The 18,859-nt window shown below is 44.1% G+C and overlaps 1 protein-coding gene across 2 annotated transcripts in view; it reads left to right on the plus strand.

Moving 5' to 3' along the window:
* Positions 1–7,579: 7,579 nt before the first annotated feature.
* The window catches only part of rspo2 (R-spondin 2), a 79,572-nt gene continuing 68,292 nt past the window's right edge, over positions 7,580–18,859 (plus strand). For both annotated transcript variants that reach the window (XM_015949394.3, XM_054737300.2), the window contains exon 1: positions 7,580–8,531. In XM_015949394.3, coding sequence (XP_015804880.1) covers positions 8,432–8,531 — 100 coding nt within the window. In that variant the 5' untranslated portion in view covers positions 7,580–8,431. The remainder of the gene's footprint in view (positions 8,532–18,859) is intronic.

Genomic DNA, 18,859 nt, shown 5'->3' on the forward strand with positions numbered 1-18,859 from the left:
CATTTTATTAACCCCTGACTCTGGTTCTAAGGTATTGCTGGTTTTGTTGGATCTATCGGCTGCTTTCGACACGGTTGATCACGCTATTCTGCTGACTCGGCTGAACCAGCTGGCCGGCGCCTTAGATTGGTTTAGGTCCTACTTCTGTGACTGCAGCTTTAATGTTATGACGGGTAGTGCTGCTTCCCCCTCTGTAGCTTTGACTTGTGGTGTTCCTCAGGGCTCTATTCTTGGACCCCTTTTATTTAATTTATATATTTTGCCCCTGGGTGACATTTTTTAAAAACACCACATTGACTACCATTTATATGCAGACAATTGCCAATTAAATGACTCCTTACAGCCCCTTGTTGAATGCTTCAATGATGTGAAGAGCTGGCTGTCAGAAAACTTTCTTTTGCTGAACGACGCCAAGACAGAGGCCATCATTTTCAGCCCTAAGACTTCTCAAAGTCCCCAACTGACCCTTCCTTTTATCACAAGTGGGTTGAAAGCCCGTGTCACAGACTTAGGGATTGTGATGGATGCTAAACTAAAAATGGACATTCATGTCAACCAGGTAGTTAAGACCTGTTTTTACCACCTGAGGCGTCTCTCTAAAGTTAAGCCCATTTTAAAAAGGCGTCATCTCCATTCAGTTGTCCATGCATTTATTACTTCCCGTCTTGACTATTCTAATTCAGTGCTCTTTGGTATCTCCTCCTCCACTCTCGCTCGACTTCAGCTTGTGCAGAACGCAGCAGCTCGTTTCTTGACTGGCAGCAGGCAGCGAGAACTCATCACACCGGTTTTAGCAAATCTCCATTGGCTCCCCATCCATCTCCGGATAGAGTTTAAGATCCTGGTTTTTGTATTTAAATCCCTCAACTAGCACCTGGCTACTTGTCTGAGCTCATTCACCCTTATGTCCCTACAAGATCCCTCCGATCAGCTGACCAGCACCTCCTACATGTCCCTAGCTCTCGCTGTAAATCCCGCGGGGAGCGCGTCTTTTCGGTTTGTGCACCGAAGCTCTGAAACCACTTGCCCCTCCTGATCACTCTCCCTCTCTTTCCCTTTTTAAGTCTCGTTTAAAAACTCACTTTTATTCGTTGGCTTTTAATTCAGTCTAACTTATTCTCTTTCTCCTTTTCTTTTCGAGTTGGATTACTCGATTTTAATGGTTTTAGTTTTTATTTTTGATTGTTTTTATTTTGTGTTTTTGTGCAGCACTTTGGTCGGCTCTCATGCCGTGTTTAAATGTGCTATACAAATAAACTTGGTATGGTATGGTATACCTAATCTTTCCAAATGAGAGATATATTCGTGTTTGAGTAAGAACCTACCAGTCTATGGCCATTATGGTAAAAAACTAGACCCAATCCCAATACCCACACTGTGCCCTACGGTCTTCAGCGAAGTGCACTTGGAGGAAGTGTGCAATAAGACTTGGTCCACTTCGGGAGTGCACACGTGTGCAAATAAAAGCCGAATTGAGTCAGTGAGCATTGCGTCCTCGACAGCAACGCATGCCGGTCACAGTTTGTGCTACTTAAAAAAATCTTTATTAACAACTTTCAAACAATTTGTTGACAAATTTTTACATTCATTGCTGTTCACGTAGTCTTAGTCAAAAACTCATAGCATTAATAAATACCATTAATCATCTTAAAATTAGCTTCTTTAATTTGAATATACATACTTTCATTAAAGGCACTTGAGCCATTGTTCTGCCTTCTCAAAATCTCATGCAGCAATGGATTGTGAGTAACACCCATCGCCAAAGTCCCCATCAATGCGATCTTCGGCAACGTGTGGATCAAGAGTGCAAAGGGGCGTGGTCAACTTCCGCACTTGAGGATTGGGTCACACTTGCACCCCTGGACTGGACTACACATTTGAGGGGCGTAACAGTGGAAGTCGAGTTTTGGGCTCCCACGTATTTTTGACTTTTATGGTTATATGTTACAAAGCCGCTGATATTTTTGAACAACTGGGCATCATTTAATTCATTCTCAACAACATTTTGATTGATATTTCCAGAGATTAACTGCAAAAACTACACATTGTCTCTTTAACCTGTGTCCAACAAACCTGCTGTTGAAAAATACTCAGTTTTCTTCAGTTAATTCGAGTTAATAGAGTTGGACGGCAGTCTGGTGATTTAAAAATAATCAGTAAAATTATAATTTTACCAAAATACACGATATTACACATTTTGTAGCTTCAAAAAACACATTCGAACCTCCAGCAAGCAAATAAAACCATTGAAACAAATCACAACATTGAATGCTGCCATAGCAGTCATTTCAGTCCCATTGATTCACGGCCATGTGAGGAAAAACAAAAGTGGCTGCTGGATTTTTTTTCCATGGCAGAGGAAAAAACTGGGACATTCTCCAGCCAAGAGAGGAAAACAATCCCAACTGGTAGACATGTCATTATCCAAGTCAGCCATGATGATGGGAAGACTTCACAAGAACACAGTCGGCTACCACAAGGTGCAAACCAGACATGGACTTCAAGAACAAAATGGAAAGGTTAGACATTTCAAAAGCAAGGCTGTTCTGGAATTATTTATACAACAGATAAAACCTTTGTTTATGTGATCAGGTTTTCCCTGTGATAACAAATAAAAATGGCAACCAAAAGTGTGCCAATTAAACCAATGGTGGCTCCACATTGGATGAACAAACCAGTGCAATCAGGGCCTGAAAAGTTCTCCCAAGGAAAGAAACCGATTCGTTGGTGATTTTCATACTAGTTTCTGATTTCATCGTCTCCACATGAGTCATGACTGAAAATCTGAAATTTCCCTTTGATTTCTGGTTTAAGGTCATTTGGTAAATAACCTTTGAGTCACTGAAATAATATTCTTCTGTTTTAGAAACTAAAACCTAAAGTCTTCCTCCTGTTGGATGTGAAAACCTTCAAATTAAACTTGAGAATCTGTTCTTTTGGGTCGTGTTATTGATCCAGCTTCAATTTATTTTGGCTAAAACGTAATGCCACAAGTTGTTCCGGCGGCCAAATATTTCTAGACCAAAAGCTGAACTCTGGTTGAGAAAAGATTTTAGGGTTCACTTTGCAACTTTAAATCCTGCAGGCTGAGTGGTGGGATGAAGAACTAAACAATCACTTACAAGCCTTCTGATTAAAGGGACTGAAGTCATCTTTAGTACGAATTATAAATGATTGTCCTACCTGTTAAGTCTTCCTTTGCAACTGATGAGCTAACTGTTGGAACACAGCCTAGACCAAAGTGTATTGCTGCTGCTTTAACACTGCTCTAAGAATTTCACCACAGTGTATGCAATGTTTATTAACTTTTACAAAATCAGTTTTGCATTAAATTCATCTACATGAATGTTATTTTTATCTACCATCAGAAGTTAAAATTAGCACTTCAGAACAGTCCAGGCATCAAGTTTAGAAAGGGTTTCCTAATATGTCTCCGAAAATGACTGTTCATTGTACATTTTGTTCCAATAAAGGTTTATAAAAGGTGAACGAATCATTGTAAAATATTGGAGTTGGGTTTAAAAACGGCAGCAATCCGCTTTGGAAGTGGATTCATTCAACGATGTGTTTCCTTTCAGCTTGTTGATTCAGTCAGAATCGACTCAACTCTTAAGTGTGACCTCTGTTGTCTGCAGCCTCGGTTTGAAGGAAGTTAGTTTCCTCCAGGATTGATGAGCTAATAGCTAGTATTACTGTTGCTCCAGTCCCATGCATTTCACAGCATTTCATGCAAAAATTGTATCATATATTTACATTGCCATCAGTATTTTGTCACGACCTGGTTGTTTCTGCTGAAACATTAAATTCCTGCTCGACTTGACCTAATTATAATAATGGATCAGATTTTAAAACATTATTCATTCACTCACACCTAAAACTACTGTACGATGGCCAACGCCTCCCTGGATCAGTCTGACAGAAGTGAGGCTGCCATTTTGGCCACCACCAGCAATGGCAAGTAGCCCAAGGACACACCAGCAGAATTCCCTGTTGGGATCGACCAGGTAACCCTCCAAATACTGGACTACCTGCTCTTATTCCTGGGCTACTGCTGCTCATGCACTGGTAGTCCTATCCATCCATCCATTTTCATCCGCTTATCCGGAGTCTGGTCGTGGGGGCAGTAGCCTAAGGCGAGAGGCCCAGACTTCCCACTCCCCAGCCACTTGGGCCAGCTCCTCCAGGGGAATCCCAAGGCGTTCCCTGGCCAGGTGAGAGACATAGTCCCTCCACTGTGTCCTGGGTCTACCTTTAGGTCTCCTCCCGGTTGGACGTGCCTGGAAAACCTCACCAGGGGTCCAGGAGGCATCCTGACCAGATGCCCGAGCCACCTCAACTGGCTCCTCTCGATGTGGAGGAGCAGCGGGTCTTCTCCAAGCCCCTCCCGAAAGACCGAGCTTCTCACTCTATCTCCAAGGGAGAGCCCAGCCACTCTTCGGAGAAAACCCATTTTGGCCGCTTGTATCCACAATCTCGTTCTTTCGGTCACTACCCAAAGTTCGTGACCATAGGTGAGGGTAGGAACGTAGACTGACCGGTAAATTGAGAGCTTCATCTTCTGACTCAGCTCTCTCTTCACCACAACAGACCGGTACAATGCCCGCATCACTGCAGATGCAGCACCAATCTGCCTATCGATCTCACGCTCCAGTTATCCCACACTCATGAACAAGACCCTGAGATACTTAAACTCCTCCACTTGGGGCAGGATCTCATCCCTGACCCAGAGAAGGCATTTTACCCTTTTCCAGATCAAAACCATGGTCTCAGATTTAGAGGAGCTGATTCTCATCCCAGCTGCTTCACACTCGGCTGCGAACCGCTCCAGCGAAAGCTGAAGATCATGTTCTGATGAAGCCAACAGGACCACATCATCTGCAAAAAGCAGAGACCTGATCCTCAGGCCACCAAAACGGATGCCCTCTGCACCTTGGCTGTGCCTAGAAATCCTGTCCATAAAGGTTATGAACAGAATCGGTGACAAAGGGCAGCCTTGGCAGAGTCCAACCCTCACTGGGAACGAGCCCGACTTACTGCCGGCAATGCGGACCAAGCTCTGACACCGGTCATACAGGGACCTAACAGCCCGTATCAGAGGGCCTGGTACCCCATACTCCCGGAGTATCCCCCACAGGGCCCACTGAGAGACGCGGTCAATCACCTTCTCCGAATCCACAAAACACATGTAGACTGGTTGGGCAAATTCCCATGCACCCTCCAGGATCCCCCTAAGGGCATAGAGCTGATCCAGTGTTCCACGGCAGGACGAAAACCACATTGCTCCTCCTGCATCTGAGGTTCAACAATCCAACGGACCCTCCTCTCCAGAACCCCTGAATAGACCTTATCAGGAAGGCTCAGGAGTGTGATCCCCCTGTAGTTGGATCACACCCTGCGGCCCCCTTTTTAAATAAGGGGACCACCACCCTGGTCTGCCAGTCCAGTGGGACTGCCCCCGATGTTCACGCAATATTGCAGAGCCGTGTCAGCCAACACAGCCCCACAACATCCAGAGCCTTAAGGAACTCCGGGCAGATCTCATCCACCCCTGGAGTCTTGCCACAGAGGAGCTTTTTAACAACCTCAGTGACCTCAGCACCAGAGATCTGAGAGGCCAACCCAAAGTCGCCATTGGAAGACGTGTCGGTGGGATTGAGGAGAAATTCGAAGTATTCTGCTCACCGATCCACAACGTCCTGAGTAGAGGTCAGCAGCACACCGTCCCCACTATAGATAGCGTTGGTAGCGCATTTTGGAAGTTCTGTCGGAGGTGGGAATTGAAGCTCCTTCTGACAAGAGACTCTGTCAGGCGTTTCTGGTAGTACTACTTTAGCACTAAACAACTGCAGAATTTGAACTAACCTGATTGTAGCTGTAGAGATTCAGACAGAAACATCACATGATCTACTGTGAAGGTGGGACCGCTTACAGGACTCACCTTTAGCTTCCCAGTTCTGTCTGACAGGGACTTGTTAGGGACTGAGGTTGTCAGGAAGCCATGGGGGTAAAACAACAATCACTGATAAATTTGACTCAAACACACTGAATGTTTATTTGGATTGAATCTGAAAATTATGGTTAAATTGATTCCAAAAGAAAAGTCTGATCTTTATCAACAGATGAAAGTCAGTTTCTAACTGTACCTTGTAAGAAGGTTGTTTCGTGTGTTTGTTTCTTTATTGTCATGTTAGGATATCTCTGGATCTTTCACCTTTTTGACATTCTGACTGTAGCGGCTTTCACTCCCTTTAGGCTTGGTTTTATTTATTTATTTCCTCCAGTCAAGAGAACTGTGAGAACTCCCGCCATGAGGACCATCCTGAAGAGCAGACTGCACAGCAGCTCTCCTCATTGCTGTTATGGCACTGAGGGCTCTGAGCCAAACCATCCAAATGCTGACGTCACCTCCACTTCTGTGCTGCAACAAGCAGGGAGAAGTGTGTGTGTGTGTGTGTGTGTGGGGGGGGGGGGGGGGGGGGGAATTGGTTTCCTAGCCCCTTTTTGTCTGTGATACATCATGAAAATAAAGGTGCCAGAGGCCCAAATGAACACATTCACCTTAAACGTGCACTCTCCCATGTTGTTCCAGAGGGGAATCCAAACCGGTCTGCGGCTAACAGCCTTCCTGACCACAGCGTCTGTCACTGCTCTCTGCTGAGATAAATAAACAGAGCCAGGACAAAGGTCACCAAAGGTTTCAGCAGAAAGACTTTTTAAGACTTGGTTACTCTCCTCTGAGTCTAAGTGTTTTATTAGTTTGTTTCTCTGCTGTTGAAACTTAAACCAGCATGAGAATAAAACTTTCATCCCCAGAAATAAAGAAGTGATTTGGACATTCAGGAAGCTGTCGCATCTTTGTACGGTTAGCTTTGTTAAGAAATGTTTTCTCCATCTCACTCACAGAATCTTTGTGATGGCGTTGATTTAAAGTGAAGAAAAAAAGATTTCCTCAAATAAATAACAGATTAAGTGCCACACCTAGTGGCTGAAGAGAGTAGAGCAACCCCCTGCTTGTTTTTCCAGGTGCCGGAAAGACGTTCCTATGACTACCTGGATCCCCTGACTCATTTAATTTTTCATCAGACACACACATTTCATCTCTGATCTGTATTTTTACACACACACTCCTCACCCCTCCCACTGCTTCTATGATAAATGTAAAGGAGTTTTCATTGATTTGCGTTTGTATGTATTTGTGTGTGTGTGTGTGTGTGTGTGTGTGTGTGTGTGTGTGGTGGAGGGTGAATACACGCTGGACTTGGTTTAAAAAGGAGATGGGAAGTTTGGGACGGAGTGTAATTAGATTTATTTATTTGAAACTTGGACTGACACTTGATTTATGACAATCTCCGTTTGAATACGAAAATAACTTGTTGGTATAACCTAAAATCACCACAGGCATGGACTGAAATTCCATATGCTCACACAAAAACGAGGAGGGCAAAAATAAATAAATAACATTAAAAAGCGCGATTTTTCTCCCCTCTTTATGATGATCCAACTGCTTTAGAGCTCACTAGGACCCGGAGGCGATCTCGAACCGGGCTAAGGGCGCTCTGGGTGGGTTTGGGTTGTGGGAGTAGGGAAAAGGGTGGAGGATGAGCGGAGTCACGTCCTCAACATCTTCATGAAGAGCAAACACAAACTTCTACATCCCCGCACGTGACAGCGGCGCGCAGCTATATGAGGGAAAAGGCAGCAAGCATCAGGACCAGTCAGCCTCAGCAGCGCGCATTACGCACGTGCCTTCACCGACTCTCCTCTTTGAAGCAAGCGACACGTGCGGGTTTATTTCTGCTGGACGCACCGGTAAAGTAGCTCCGAGCTTTAAAACAGAGCCAGGACAAAAGGAAAACCCTCCCTCTCTCCCAGCCACCTCTACCACTTCTTTTTTTCTCTCCTCCTTGTCGGACCTCCGCTCTCCTCTCACCACACAAGTTCCTCACACACTGAGAGGGATGCTGCACGCTCCAGAGTCGCACTTGCACTCAGAAGGAACCTAGAAAAGAAACGGATCGGATTTAAATCTCTCTGAAGGTGAAGAGCATCAGGTCGTCTCCCGGAGCGGTTGCCTTTACGCACGGTTTTTCGTTCATGTTTTGGAGGAAATAGGGGGAGTTTGATCGCTGTCCCAACACATTAACACACAGACTTCCATCCTCACGAGCTGTTGATCTCGTTACTCGTTTATCACACCTTTGTTTTTCACTCTAAAAGCGGACCCTTCTTATTGACAGGAGGACCGGCGCGCTCTTTTAAAATGATTCCAGCGGGCGACGTGATGCCATGTCGCATCTCGTCTGTTTGACATCTGAGGATCAGATAAAGCAGCTGGAGGAGGACATTATCACCCAGTAACCCACCCAGAAACCAGCTTTTTGTTCGTTTCTTTTTCTTTTTGTTGGAGTCCAAACATCAGCCCGCCGCCCAGATGCAGTTTCGACTCTTCTCCTTTGCTCTGATCGTTTTGAACTGTTTGGAGTACAGCAACTGTCAGGCGCCGTCCCACCGCTGGAGGAGAAACAAAAGAGGTAACATGAGGTTAAACACTTTCAGCTTTTAGACCAGCGTCCAGAGAGTAACACTCACATGCTGTTTATGTCAGTGAGACGGCACCATCCTCATGCGTCCTACAACCAAAGTCTGAGAGCCGCAGGTGAGAGCCGCAGAGCCAGAAGGCTCTCCAGAAATCCAAACACAATCCAGATCTAAGCCACAACAATTTGTCAGCATGCTGTGCAGTAGTTTAACGTTTTAAAACAAATGTTTGACACATTATTTAACGATTTCGGTGTGCGCAAAACCAAGTAGGTGTCCAAAAATGGCCAACTAACCCCGTCTGTCTCTGTTAAGAACACGTGTTTTAATGAACGCAGCCTTTACGCAAACGTAAATCTAAAAATTATTTTTATGCTGTAAGGATTAGGGATAATTTTGTGCGTAAATATCACCAACCCAGAAGCCTTGCAAATGGCGCATCTCCACTCCAGCTCCCTAAGCTGGTTTTAATTGATCTTCACTCTGAACAGTTGGTCGGAAACTACAATAACAATTGCTCAGCGGAGGCGCAGAAGTCGGGACGGGGGATCAGCCTCTTTGTAAATAGGAATGGACCAGGAGACAGTTGGATTAGAAGCGTGGCCCCCGCGGAGCTCTCCTCACACCTGACTCGTCACGTCAGCTGGACCGAGACAGGAGTTGTTGTGTTATTTATTTTGGGTTTATTTTTATTATTTTATTGAAAATGGAGGAAAAACTGCAGGAGGGTAAAGAAATCACAGGTTTAATCAGATGCGCTGCGTGCCAGGGGGAACCTCCACACTCTTCGAGCCCTCCGCTGCCCATCTGCAAATAATCAGGCGATCACTGCGGGGTACTGGCACACACACGTTCTCCAGCTCCTCTGCGTGGTTCCTTCTCGATGCGCTGTGTGATCCCACATGTCACGGTCTGATCCGTTTTCTCAAAGAGGAGACTTTTAAAACAGAGCATGGTCAAGGAGACGCAACAGATGCGTGTGTGTGTGTGTGTGTGTGTGTGTGTGTGTGTGTGTGTGTGTGTGTGTGTGTGTGTGTGTGTGTGTGTGTGTGTGTGTGACGGCTGGATGAGATCAGGAGGTTAACTTGCAGAGTTGACCTCAACAGCTTTTGACTGAGGCGTCAGGTTCCGCTGAAGACAATCGGCAGTTTTCAGCTTCCCTCCTTTATTTATCATGATTATTTAAAAAGCAAATGTAAGAAACAATGTGTGTGTGTGTGTGTGTGTGTGTGTGTGTGTGTGTGTGTGTGTGTGTGTGTGTGTGTGTGTGTGTGTGTGCGAGTGCGAGAGAGAGAGAGAGAGAGAGAGAGAGAGCCTGTGTGGCATGCTGAGAGAAGCCACTTGGACATGTCTAAAACACATGTAGCGAAACACATCCTGCATAATATAACAAACACCATGTTCCATTGGCATGAACAAGGATGTTTCGTCATTAGATATGCTGCGTTACCATGTGAGGCGTTGAGGATGGCGATATGAGAGTAATTAGAGAGATGCTGGGGGGTGAAGCAGTCAGTCAGCTTTTATGACTTCAGTGGAGATTGGGATCTTTGTGTGGTTTCTGGGCTGATCTTGTCTTGCTAGCACACAGCATGGCATGACCCAACAACCCATTTGGCTGTGGTAACATTGGTGCTTTTAAAATGCAAAACAGATGACGAAATGTATTAAATTTACACCTCCTTACCTCTTTTTCCTGCCCACTAGAAACAGGAAAATGATGCCAATGAGCCCTGCTATGATATCATAGCAAGACACAAGGGTATTACTTTTCATTTTTATTCTCTGGCTAATGATGCCACCTGCTGACTACATAAAATCAGGCTGAGCAGCAGCACTGCCTGGAGGAACGCAGCCACACAGTGGGGCCCTGAGATGTTTAAACAGGTAATGAATAGGTAATACCAGTCAGGAGTGGTGAAAAGCTGCCATGTGACGCTGTTAACCCTTCCTTCATCTGACAAGAAATCACAAATTTGAATTCTCAGCACACCCTGGCATGTTTCAGATCACATTCAGCTGTACAATCTGTTACTCAGCTGCATTTCCAGATGTTTCTGAAGTGATCTGATGGAACCAGAATACCAGGCTGGAGGAAGTGAGCTCAGAAATGTATGGCATCTCATACAAAGAACTAAGTGGTCTCTTTCAGCAGCGTATGACAGAAATCGTACTTATCTTCGACTACTTATGTGTTTATGATTTTAATTCTGTGGCACAAGAAAAGCTGGCTGTGTGCTTTTGAACTGCAATGTTATAGAATTTTCTGCTAAGCTACTCAGACACAGAGGTCTTTTTTTTATTCTAAGCCCTGGAAATTAGGCCTGGGTGTGCTGAAAGCTCACACCAAGTCCCAGGTTTGTGGGTGTAAGTGTTAATGTTGGAACGCAGTCCTTCAGCGCAATATTATACATCGATTAAGTGCCTGAGGGGGACGCGAGGGAGCTCTCCAACAGGCTGCTCCAAAACAGCCTCGCCATTCTTGCCTCTGGAAAAATTGAAACAGCTCGTCTCTTAACAAGGCCTTCTCACATGATGCCACTTTAATCCAGGTGATTCTAACTGAAGCTTCTCCTTTATGCATCCACAAAGCTGGCATAATTTCTTATTTTACATAATCAGATCACCAGTTTGGGACTACATGGCATGAATGTTGAAAGACATCTAATCCTTTTTATTTTCATCACTACTCCGAGGGCTATGATGGTTGAAGTGGAGGGTTTTAGGGGTAAGAAGAAGACATATTTAAGTAGATCAACTGGAAATGCTGAATGTGAACATCATCATCACCTGAGTGGGATTACAGCAAGCCGAGTCTTGACCCGATCCTGGGCTCTGGCATAAAAACAGAACTCTGTATCTTCTTTCCCAGACTCCTTAAGTGTGTGTGTGTGTGTGTGTGTGTGTGTGTGTGTGTGTGTGTGTGTGTGTGTGTGTGTGTGTGTGTGTGTGTGTGTGTGTGTGTGTGTGTTAAAGAGAGGGGGAGAGAGAGAGAGAGAGAGAGAGAGAGAGAGAGAGGAGGGGACAACACAGGGACAGGTGGGTGATGTAGATGATGACGATGTCTAAGCCCGCTTCTCCTTCACCTTGCCCCACCTTCTCAACCAATCAGATAAAGCGTCTGCCACAGGGAGCTTCATTGCCATTAAGGATGATGAATTACTTATGTACTGATAAATCACATTAGTCAATGGAAAGACTTGCTCCATGTCTGAGCTGACCCTGGATTGGAGTCCTGCTCTCAAACACAGCGGTATCAAATGAAGGCAGAGAAACGGTTCTCCAGCTCACCTTCGTCACGCCACACTGATGAAAACTCCTGGACGGGGAAAAAATGGGAACTTTAATCTTCAGAGAGGCAAAAATAAATTTCTTGAAGACAATATTGTGAAAAATTACATACTTGATATATTTCTTCTCATACGTTTTCCCAGAATTAGAAATACAATATGGTGTCATCAACATATATAATAACTATCCAAACATAATCCCAAAGTTAAAGTTGAGATGAAACAGTGGTGATTGCAGTTTTAAGCTCCGCCCCTTTCACGTAAATGAATGGACCATTGTCCAGACATAAAAATAAAACTTCCCCCGATAAACCTTTCCAGGTGCTGACTGTCGAAGTTCCTGTGTTACTTACTTTCATTAGTTTTCTGATGTTTAAATAACACCTATGATTGTGTTCAGGTGGGTAGGCGGGGCTTGCAGCCCCACATCCGTGTAAATGGAAACTTTTGTCTGACTGACAAAACTACAGTCTGAGACAAGTGGTTTAAATCTCACACTTCTCGTTTTCTATCCCACAGTTAAAGGACCTGGTGTTCCCAGACATCCCTTACTGACCTTCAAACAAGAGTAGGATAAAAACTACAACGATTGCCCTAATTTTAACCGTTTTATCAGAATCAGAATCAGAATAGGTTTATTGCCATTGTCAGTGAACAAACAATTCACAAACTAGGAACTTGCTTTGGTACTAATGTGCTACATATAACATGAATAATAAGATTAAAAATAGAATAAAATAGAATAAAATATAATAAAAAAACTAGAATAAAACTTTCAGCGATAAAAAATGGCAGGTAATGGTAACATGGCCGATAACGTGACGTTGTGTTGAGTACAGAAGACGAGCATGGTTGTGTACAGAAGATCACAAGCACTCCTAAATTCAGCCTGCTTTATGGTGTTTCATGTGGGCTACAGCGATTATGTCCTGATGGCTGCTGTTCCTTAATTCGTTTATCAAAGGGACATGGCAAAAAACAAATTGTAAGAAAGTAAAAAAGTCCAAAAAGAAAATGTAATCTTCTCTAGAAAATATTTGATATAAGGTAAAAATGCCTAAATGTGATTTAAATTTTCTTGTTTTGAGTAAAAAAAGTCTGCCAATGGGGTAAGCAAACGTTGCTTGGCTATTATTCTTAAAACTAGCAAACAATTTTCACATTTTATTTATTTGCTAAGTTTACGATATCTAGCCAGTCAACTCTTGCTTACCCCACCCACAGATTATGTATTTTTTTTTTACTCAAAACAGGAGATTTTGGATCATGTTTAAGACTATTTACCTTATCTAATGCCATTTTTCTAGAGAACATTATATATTCGTTCTGGACTAAAAATAAGATAAAATGTGTAACAATTAGTTTTTTTTAACTTTCTTAAAAATCACATTTTGCAGTGATATCCTCTTTTACATAATCAGAGAATCCTTTTTGGAAAACTGAAGATTGAAACAGATGCTTTTTACTTAAATTCATTCATTTCCCACAGTTATGAAATAAAACAAAGTTATTGTATCAAAAATGTACTTTATATTTCTTCACTGTCATCGGAAATTCCCAAACAGGCAGTGTCCCTTAGTTTGTGAATGATTGTTGCAACCCTCACCTTTTCCCACTGCCTCTCTCCATTACACACTCCCCTGCAGCAACAACCCCGTAACACGTTTCCTTATAAAGTTGCTAAATATGACCAGCCAATTTGGTCTGATTCTCTCAAGTTTATTGGGTCATAAAGATTCTAATGTTGGTAATAGGTTTTTTTAAGCGTTACACATAAATCAGGAGCACAAAAGGTGTTTTTTTGTTGTTGTTTTTTTAAGTGAGTCATACAAGGGTTTCACAGGTAGGACAGCTGCCCAGAGCTGGAAATGGAGCCCCTCAGGCGTACAAGGAAATGCACTTCCAGGCTGGTTTCCTCTCATGTTACTAAAACACAGCTCCAAAAGAACCCAGCAAAGAGGTAATGGTGTGAACACAATAGGCATCCATTGTTTTTCCCTTTTTTTCTCTCTCTCAGTTAAACCAGAGATGGGACTTGTTAAAATAAGCCATTTCCACTTTACTGATTACAAAAAGGAGCAACTAAATGGAATTTAAATAGGGAGACATGTAAAAAAAAATGCAACTTTTCTAACTTTTTAGGAGTTAGTTGCAAAAATGATACCACTGGCTGTGCAGGAAGCAGAAGCCGAACCTGGCAGTCAGTTAGCTTGTTTTAACATAAACACAGAAGAAGTAGCACACATCCAAAAGCAACAAATACTGGCTTACAGCTCACCAATTATCTTAAAAAGAGTTATTTGTTGAACATACAAAATGTTCTTTTTTCACTCTCACCGGGGGTGTTTCTGGTTAGTTTTCTTAAATGCTCTTTTGTTTAGGTGGGACTGTGTTATGAGGAGTCACTAGTGAGCTGTGGTAGAGGGTGGCCAGTGCAGTCTCAGTTTGGAGAATCAGGGAGGAATTCCTGTGTGAAACTAGTGAGCTAGCTACAAGGAGGAAAAGAAACATTTCTATCATCTAAAACAACTAAAAGGTTTTTGAGTTGTTCAGTATTTCATCAAACACGCCATGCCTACCTAACTCCGAGTATGTAGCACAGTCACATCGTGTTGTTGAGTCTACTGGGAGCTCATCTCATTTCTATAACCAAGAAAAAAACCTAAAGATGGATCATATATTTCTGTTGTTCTGTGAGGATCCTGCTATCCCGGCACAGTTTTTGTACGGAAGGGGAGGGGCTTAAGACTAGTACTAGAACCAACTATGAGCCTCGGACTCTCTGCGGGATTGAGGACGGGATGACACGGGTCATCATTGGCCAGCGTGGACCGGTATGGGTCTGAAACTTCAGGAGAGCATTTCCATCGCAGTTTGGACACTCATGTTGGCAGGCGGGTTAAACATACCTTCATGCACGATTTCATGAACACGTTGTGAAACTATTCATTATTTTTGTGCTGCAATGAACCGTCTGCAGAGCTAAAGATAAAAAAGAAATGCTACCAGCTGGCTTCACACGTGACTTGTGGTCAGACTCAGATATTATGGTCTGTGACTATAAATAGCATCCAGAGCGTCGTAGCGCCTCCATGCATGTATCCCATTTCCACTCCTGCTGTCTTTGTTCGTAACTATTCTTTATTGGGCTTTAATTCCTTCAGCCTGGCGAAACACCGCTCCGAGATCTGCTTAAATCCTTCGGCTCCCATCCCATTTTCTCACATGTACGACTAATGAAAATATAAACAACAGAACTCTGAGGTTTGTTTTGCTTGTTGCAGTAGTGACGTATTTATGTTTCGCAATCACTGGACTGTGTTGTTGCTCCGCCCTGACCTTACCGCTCCACAAAGATTTGGACCTAAAACAGAACAGGGCCATTGTTGAGGGTCTGACCTCATGAGGAAATTACTATGCAGTGATTTTCTCCAAAATGACTGTGCTTAAATTGCTCTGAAAAGCAAATAATCACATCAGCGCCAAGAAACTTCATTTCCCATGATGCTTTGCACACGGAAGCATTGTGATGACGTCACCGCCTAGTACCAGAAACACGTTCTGCGCATGTGCGGGAAGCCGTGGACTTTTCCCGCGACTTCAAAGACTATAAATCATGAATGAGACAAAGAAACCTCGTTCTTTTGCCCAGGATACCTGGCGGTAAGGACACGCTTATCGACGCTCCGACAACTTGAGCACGCGGAAGCTCTAAGTGCCAAGTTGAGCCACGGAACTGCTGGAAACTAAACTGCAAGCCCATCAGATCTGCTCGTTTCTGCTCCCCTCCAGCTGATGTTTGAGGACACAGAACTGCGGAGGGAAACAACAACTCCATCCAGCTCTCAGAAACGCTGTAAGTTATAACTCAGCACAGAAAGAAACTTTGCTGTCTCTGTCCAGCCCGTGGAGAAACACTCGTGAACGCCAAACAACGGAGAAAGCATCAAACCGACGGATGACGCCGGAAACTGCGGAGAAAAACGGAGAACCGTCAAGTCATAACAGCGGGGGACGCCTTGCTGCTTTGGTGATCAGGAAACTCATTTTTTTTCTCTCCTTTTCTTCTCCCGTTTCCTCTATAGTCTCAAATAAGCAATAAACCGCGTCTATTGCTTAAAAAGTAGCTTCGTGTTTTCCTCTTTCGTCCCAAACACGTCCGTCGGGTCATTTTGAAAGAATAAACTGCTTATTGATCATTGTTTGGTATCTTAAAATGGTTTCTGTCATGGCCAGGCTGAAACTAAAAGATATTAATTTGTGATTAATCTTTTGTGTTGTTTCATGATCTTTTTAAATGTTTTGAGTGATTTAAGGTTAAGTTACTACTGATTCTAAGTGCTTTGGAAGTTAAAGTGCAAGTTGCCACCCACACTTTAGCCAGACAAAGGGGTCAGCCATCTTGTATTCAAGACTCCATTTTGAATCCATACACACGCACACACACACACACATACACACTACTCCTTTGTGAGAACAAAGGACCCCATTCATACATCCTCCATCACATGCAAACACATCCATCTTCAATCATATCACACGGTTATTATTCATCTATTCCACTGTTTATTCATTTGACAAATTGTTAATTAAACGTTATAAAATTCAGATTTTCGTCTCCAGTAGCTTTGTTGTGTCAAAGAGAAGTCTCTGCTCCAAGGATTCTACGAACTTCAAGAAAGACTGATAAGAGTTTTGGATTCAATTTTTCCCCGGAAAAAGGGGAATGGTGCCCCGTATATCTAAGAATATCTTAATTAATTAATAAATCAGTAAATATTTACATATTTACAGAATTTATTGAAGAATCCAAAAGTAAGTTAACGCTTGCGAATTGTTCGCTCCTAATAACCCCAACATTTTATTGGTGCCCCGTGTGAGGCTTGGATACACAGAGATTTCTATCCGGCACAAACAAACAAATAAATCCAAAGAGCTTGAATTAAAAATAATCCGTTGTTCAGCCTTGAACCAGCAACAGAGTGGTGCTGATTTCGCTGAGCAGGAAGCTGCATCGAACTCTCACCAGTAACTCAGTGCTTCTTTAAAGGTGCAACGTGTAAATTAATTCTGGTTGACCTTTTAGGTTAAAAATTCAGTTTTCCTTAAAGGTGCAACGTGTAATTAATTCTGGCTAACCTTTTAGGTTAAAATTCAGTTCCTCATTAAAGGTGCAGCGTGTAAGTAATTCTGACTAACCCTTTTAGGCTAAAATTAACTGCTAATTTAGCGACTTTAACTCACAGTGGCTATTGTAACTAACTGAAACCTTCACTCAAAGACTGATAACACCTTGTTTGCTAATATTCTGAAGGAATAACTAGCATATTTAACACTGCAAGTGTTGTAAGACGTTGCTACGGCAACGCACCAGCTTTTGCTAAAATACTGAAAGGAATAGTATTTTAAGCATCAGTCACGGCATTCCGTGCAATCTTAAAACGCTAAAACCTGTGCGCACAAAGGTTAATTTAGTGTTTTTCTGCTACAAAGCTAGCAGTTGCTGCCCAAAAGGTGCAGCTTGAGCTATCTGCAGAAGCTCTACTAGGCTATTTTTGGTTCGGTTGTTAAAATGGAGGGACAGAGTAGTGAACTGACCAACTCCCAGCAACCAGGTGGCGCTGCGGCCCACGACTATGAACCTGGCCTACTTTCTGGACAAATATTGTCCAAACTGGTCGCGGTTGCTCGAGAACCCGACTACCCTTCTAGGGATTTCACTGAAGAACAGCGTAGCGTCGAGCTAGAAGCTGTAATCGATCAAATAGAAAACCCGGATGGTACAAAACCAATCCAGGTTCACTTAGCTAAGTTAGCCCTGATCCTCTATCAGAGAGGACTCCAACGTGGTCAGAAGATCATGAACCTCCAGAGTATGCTAGCTGAAAAACAGCGAAATGGAAGGCTGATCGAGGAAGACGACACCCGCACCGATTCTGGGGAAGATGGGGAGGAGACCCCGCCCCCCTCTGCTGATGACAACAGACAGTGGGAAGGGGGGAAACACCAGGACTCTCTGGACGGACGCACGCCGCAGGGGAGAGATGAAGCTCATCTGTTCCAACCTTCGGCCCCGTTCCCTACACACACTATAGGGCATTCAGGACCACCTAGGGGCCGAGAGCAGTTCACCCTCGAATCCCAGGTTGGACCCTCATCTTCACGGCCTTCTCAATCAGTGAGAAGTCGACCAGCTGAGCGGCACCTCTATTTAGACCGCTCCCCCAGTCCACGAAGGGTGCAAGGTGCCGATTGGGGTTATGCACCCCAAGCTGCAACTCAACCATCCACCCATCCTAGCTACTCCGGTATTCGGCATGCCGATAACCAGCTGCATGACCAAGCATCATACGCCAGTCCGTACCCGGACAGAGCGTATTACGCAGAAGCCCCAGTTGAAAGACGCAGGCTGCACTACGCAGACGTGCCCCGGGAGGAGGACCTCCCAAGACACCCACGTGACGTGCCAGCAGCCCGCCACAACATGCCGAACCCCGATTTGGGCCCCAGGAGTCAACATTGGGAGCCCAGAGCACACCAGCGATATCCAGCGCCTTCTGAGACAGACCGTGGGTCAGAGTCAGAGGATGACGCGCCGTACCGTGAGTCAGGGCTCCGTGTACGTCAAATTGAATCGCTAGCTAAAGACATAGAACGCTTTGATCCTAACACCAATGAATCCAACGTCGACGATTATCTCAGGGAGATAGAACGTTGTCTGCTTGATCTTCCAGCACCCTCTTCAAGGGAAAAGCTCAAGCTAATTTGGAAAACCACATCTAGAATGGTGCACGGTTTCATGGAAACTCTACCACCTGACATTCGTGATCGGTACTCCTCGCTCTGCCGAGCGTTGAGAGATGAATACGCCACGTATGCAGACTCTGCGTCAGCTACAATGGGGGCCTTCTCCATCAAACACGGGAGGAACGAACCCCCCAGAGAGTATTATCGCAGACTCAAAAGTGCTTATTTCCAAGGTCGAAACGGCCCTGGGCTCGAGGAAGACCCTGCCTTCAGATCCCTGTTCA

This window comes from Nothobranchius furzeri, chromosome 5, assembly GCF_043380555.1.
Source record: "Nothobranchius furzeri strain GRZ-AD chromosome 5, NfurGRZ-RIMD1, whole genome shotgun sequence".
In the NCBI taxonomy this organism is placed as follows: Eukaryota; Metazoa; Chordata; class Actinopteri; order Cyprinodontiformes; family Nothobranchiidae; genus Nothobranchius; species Nothobranchius furzeri.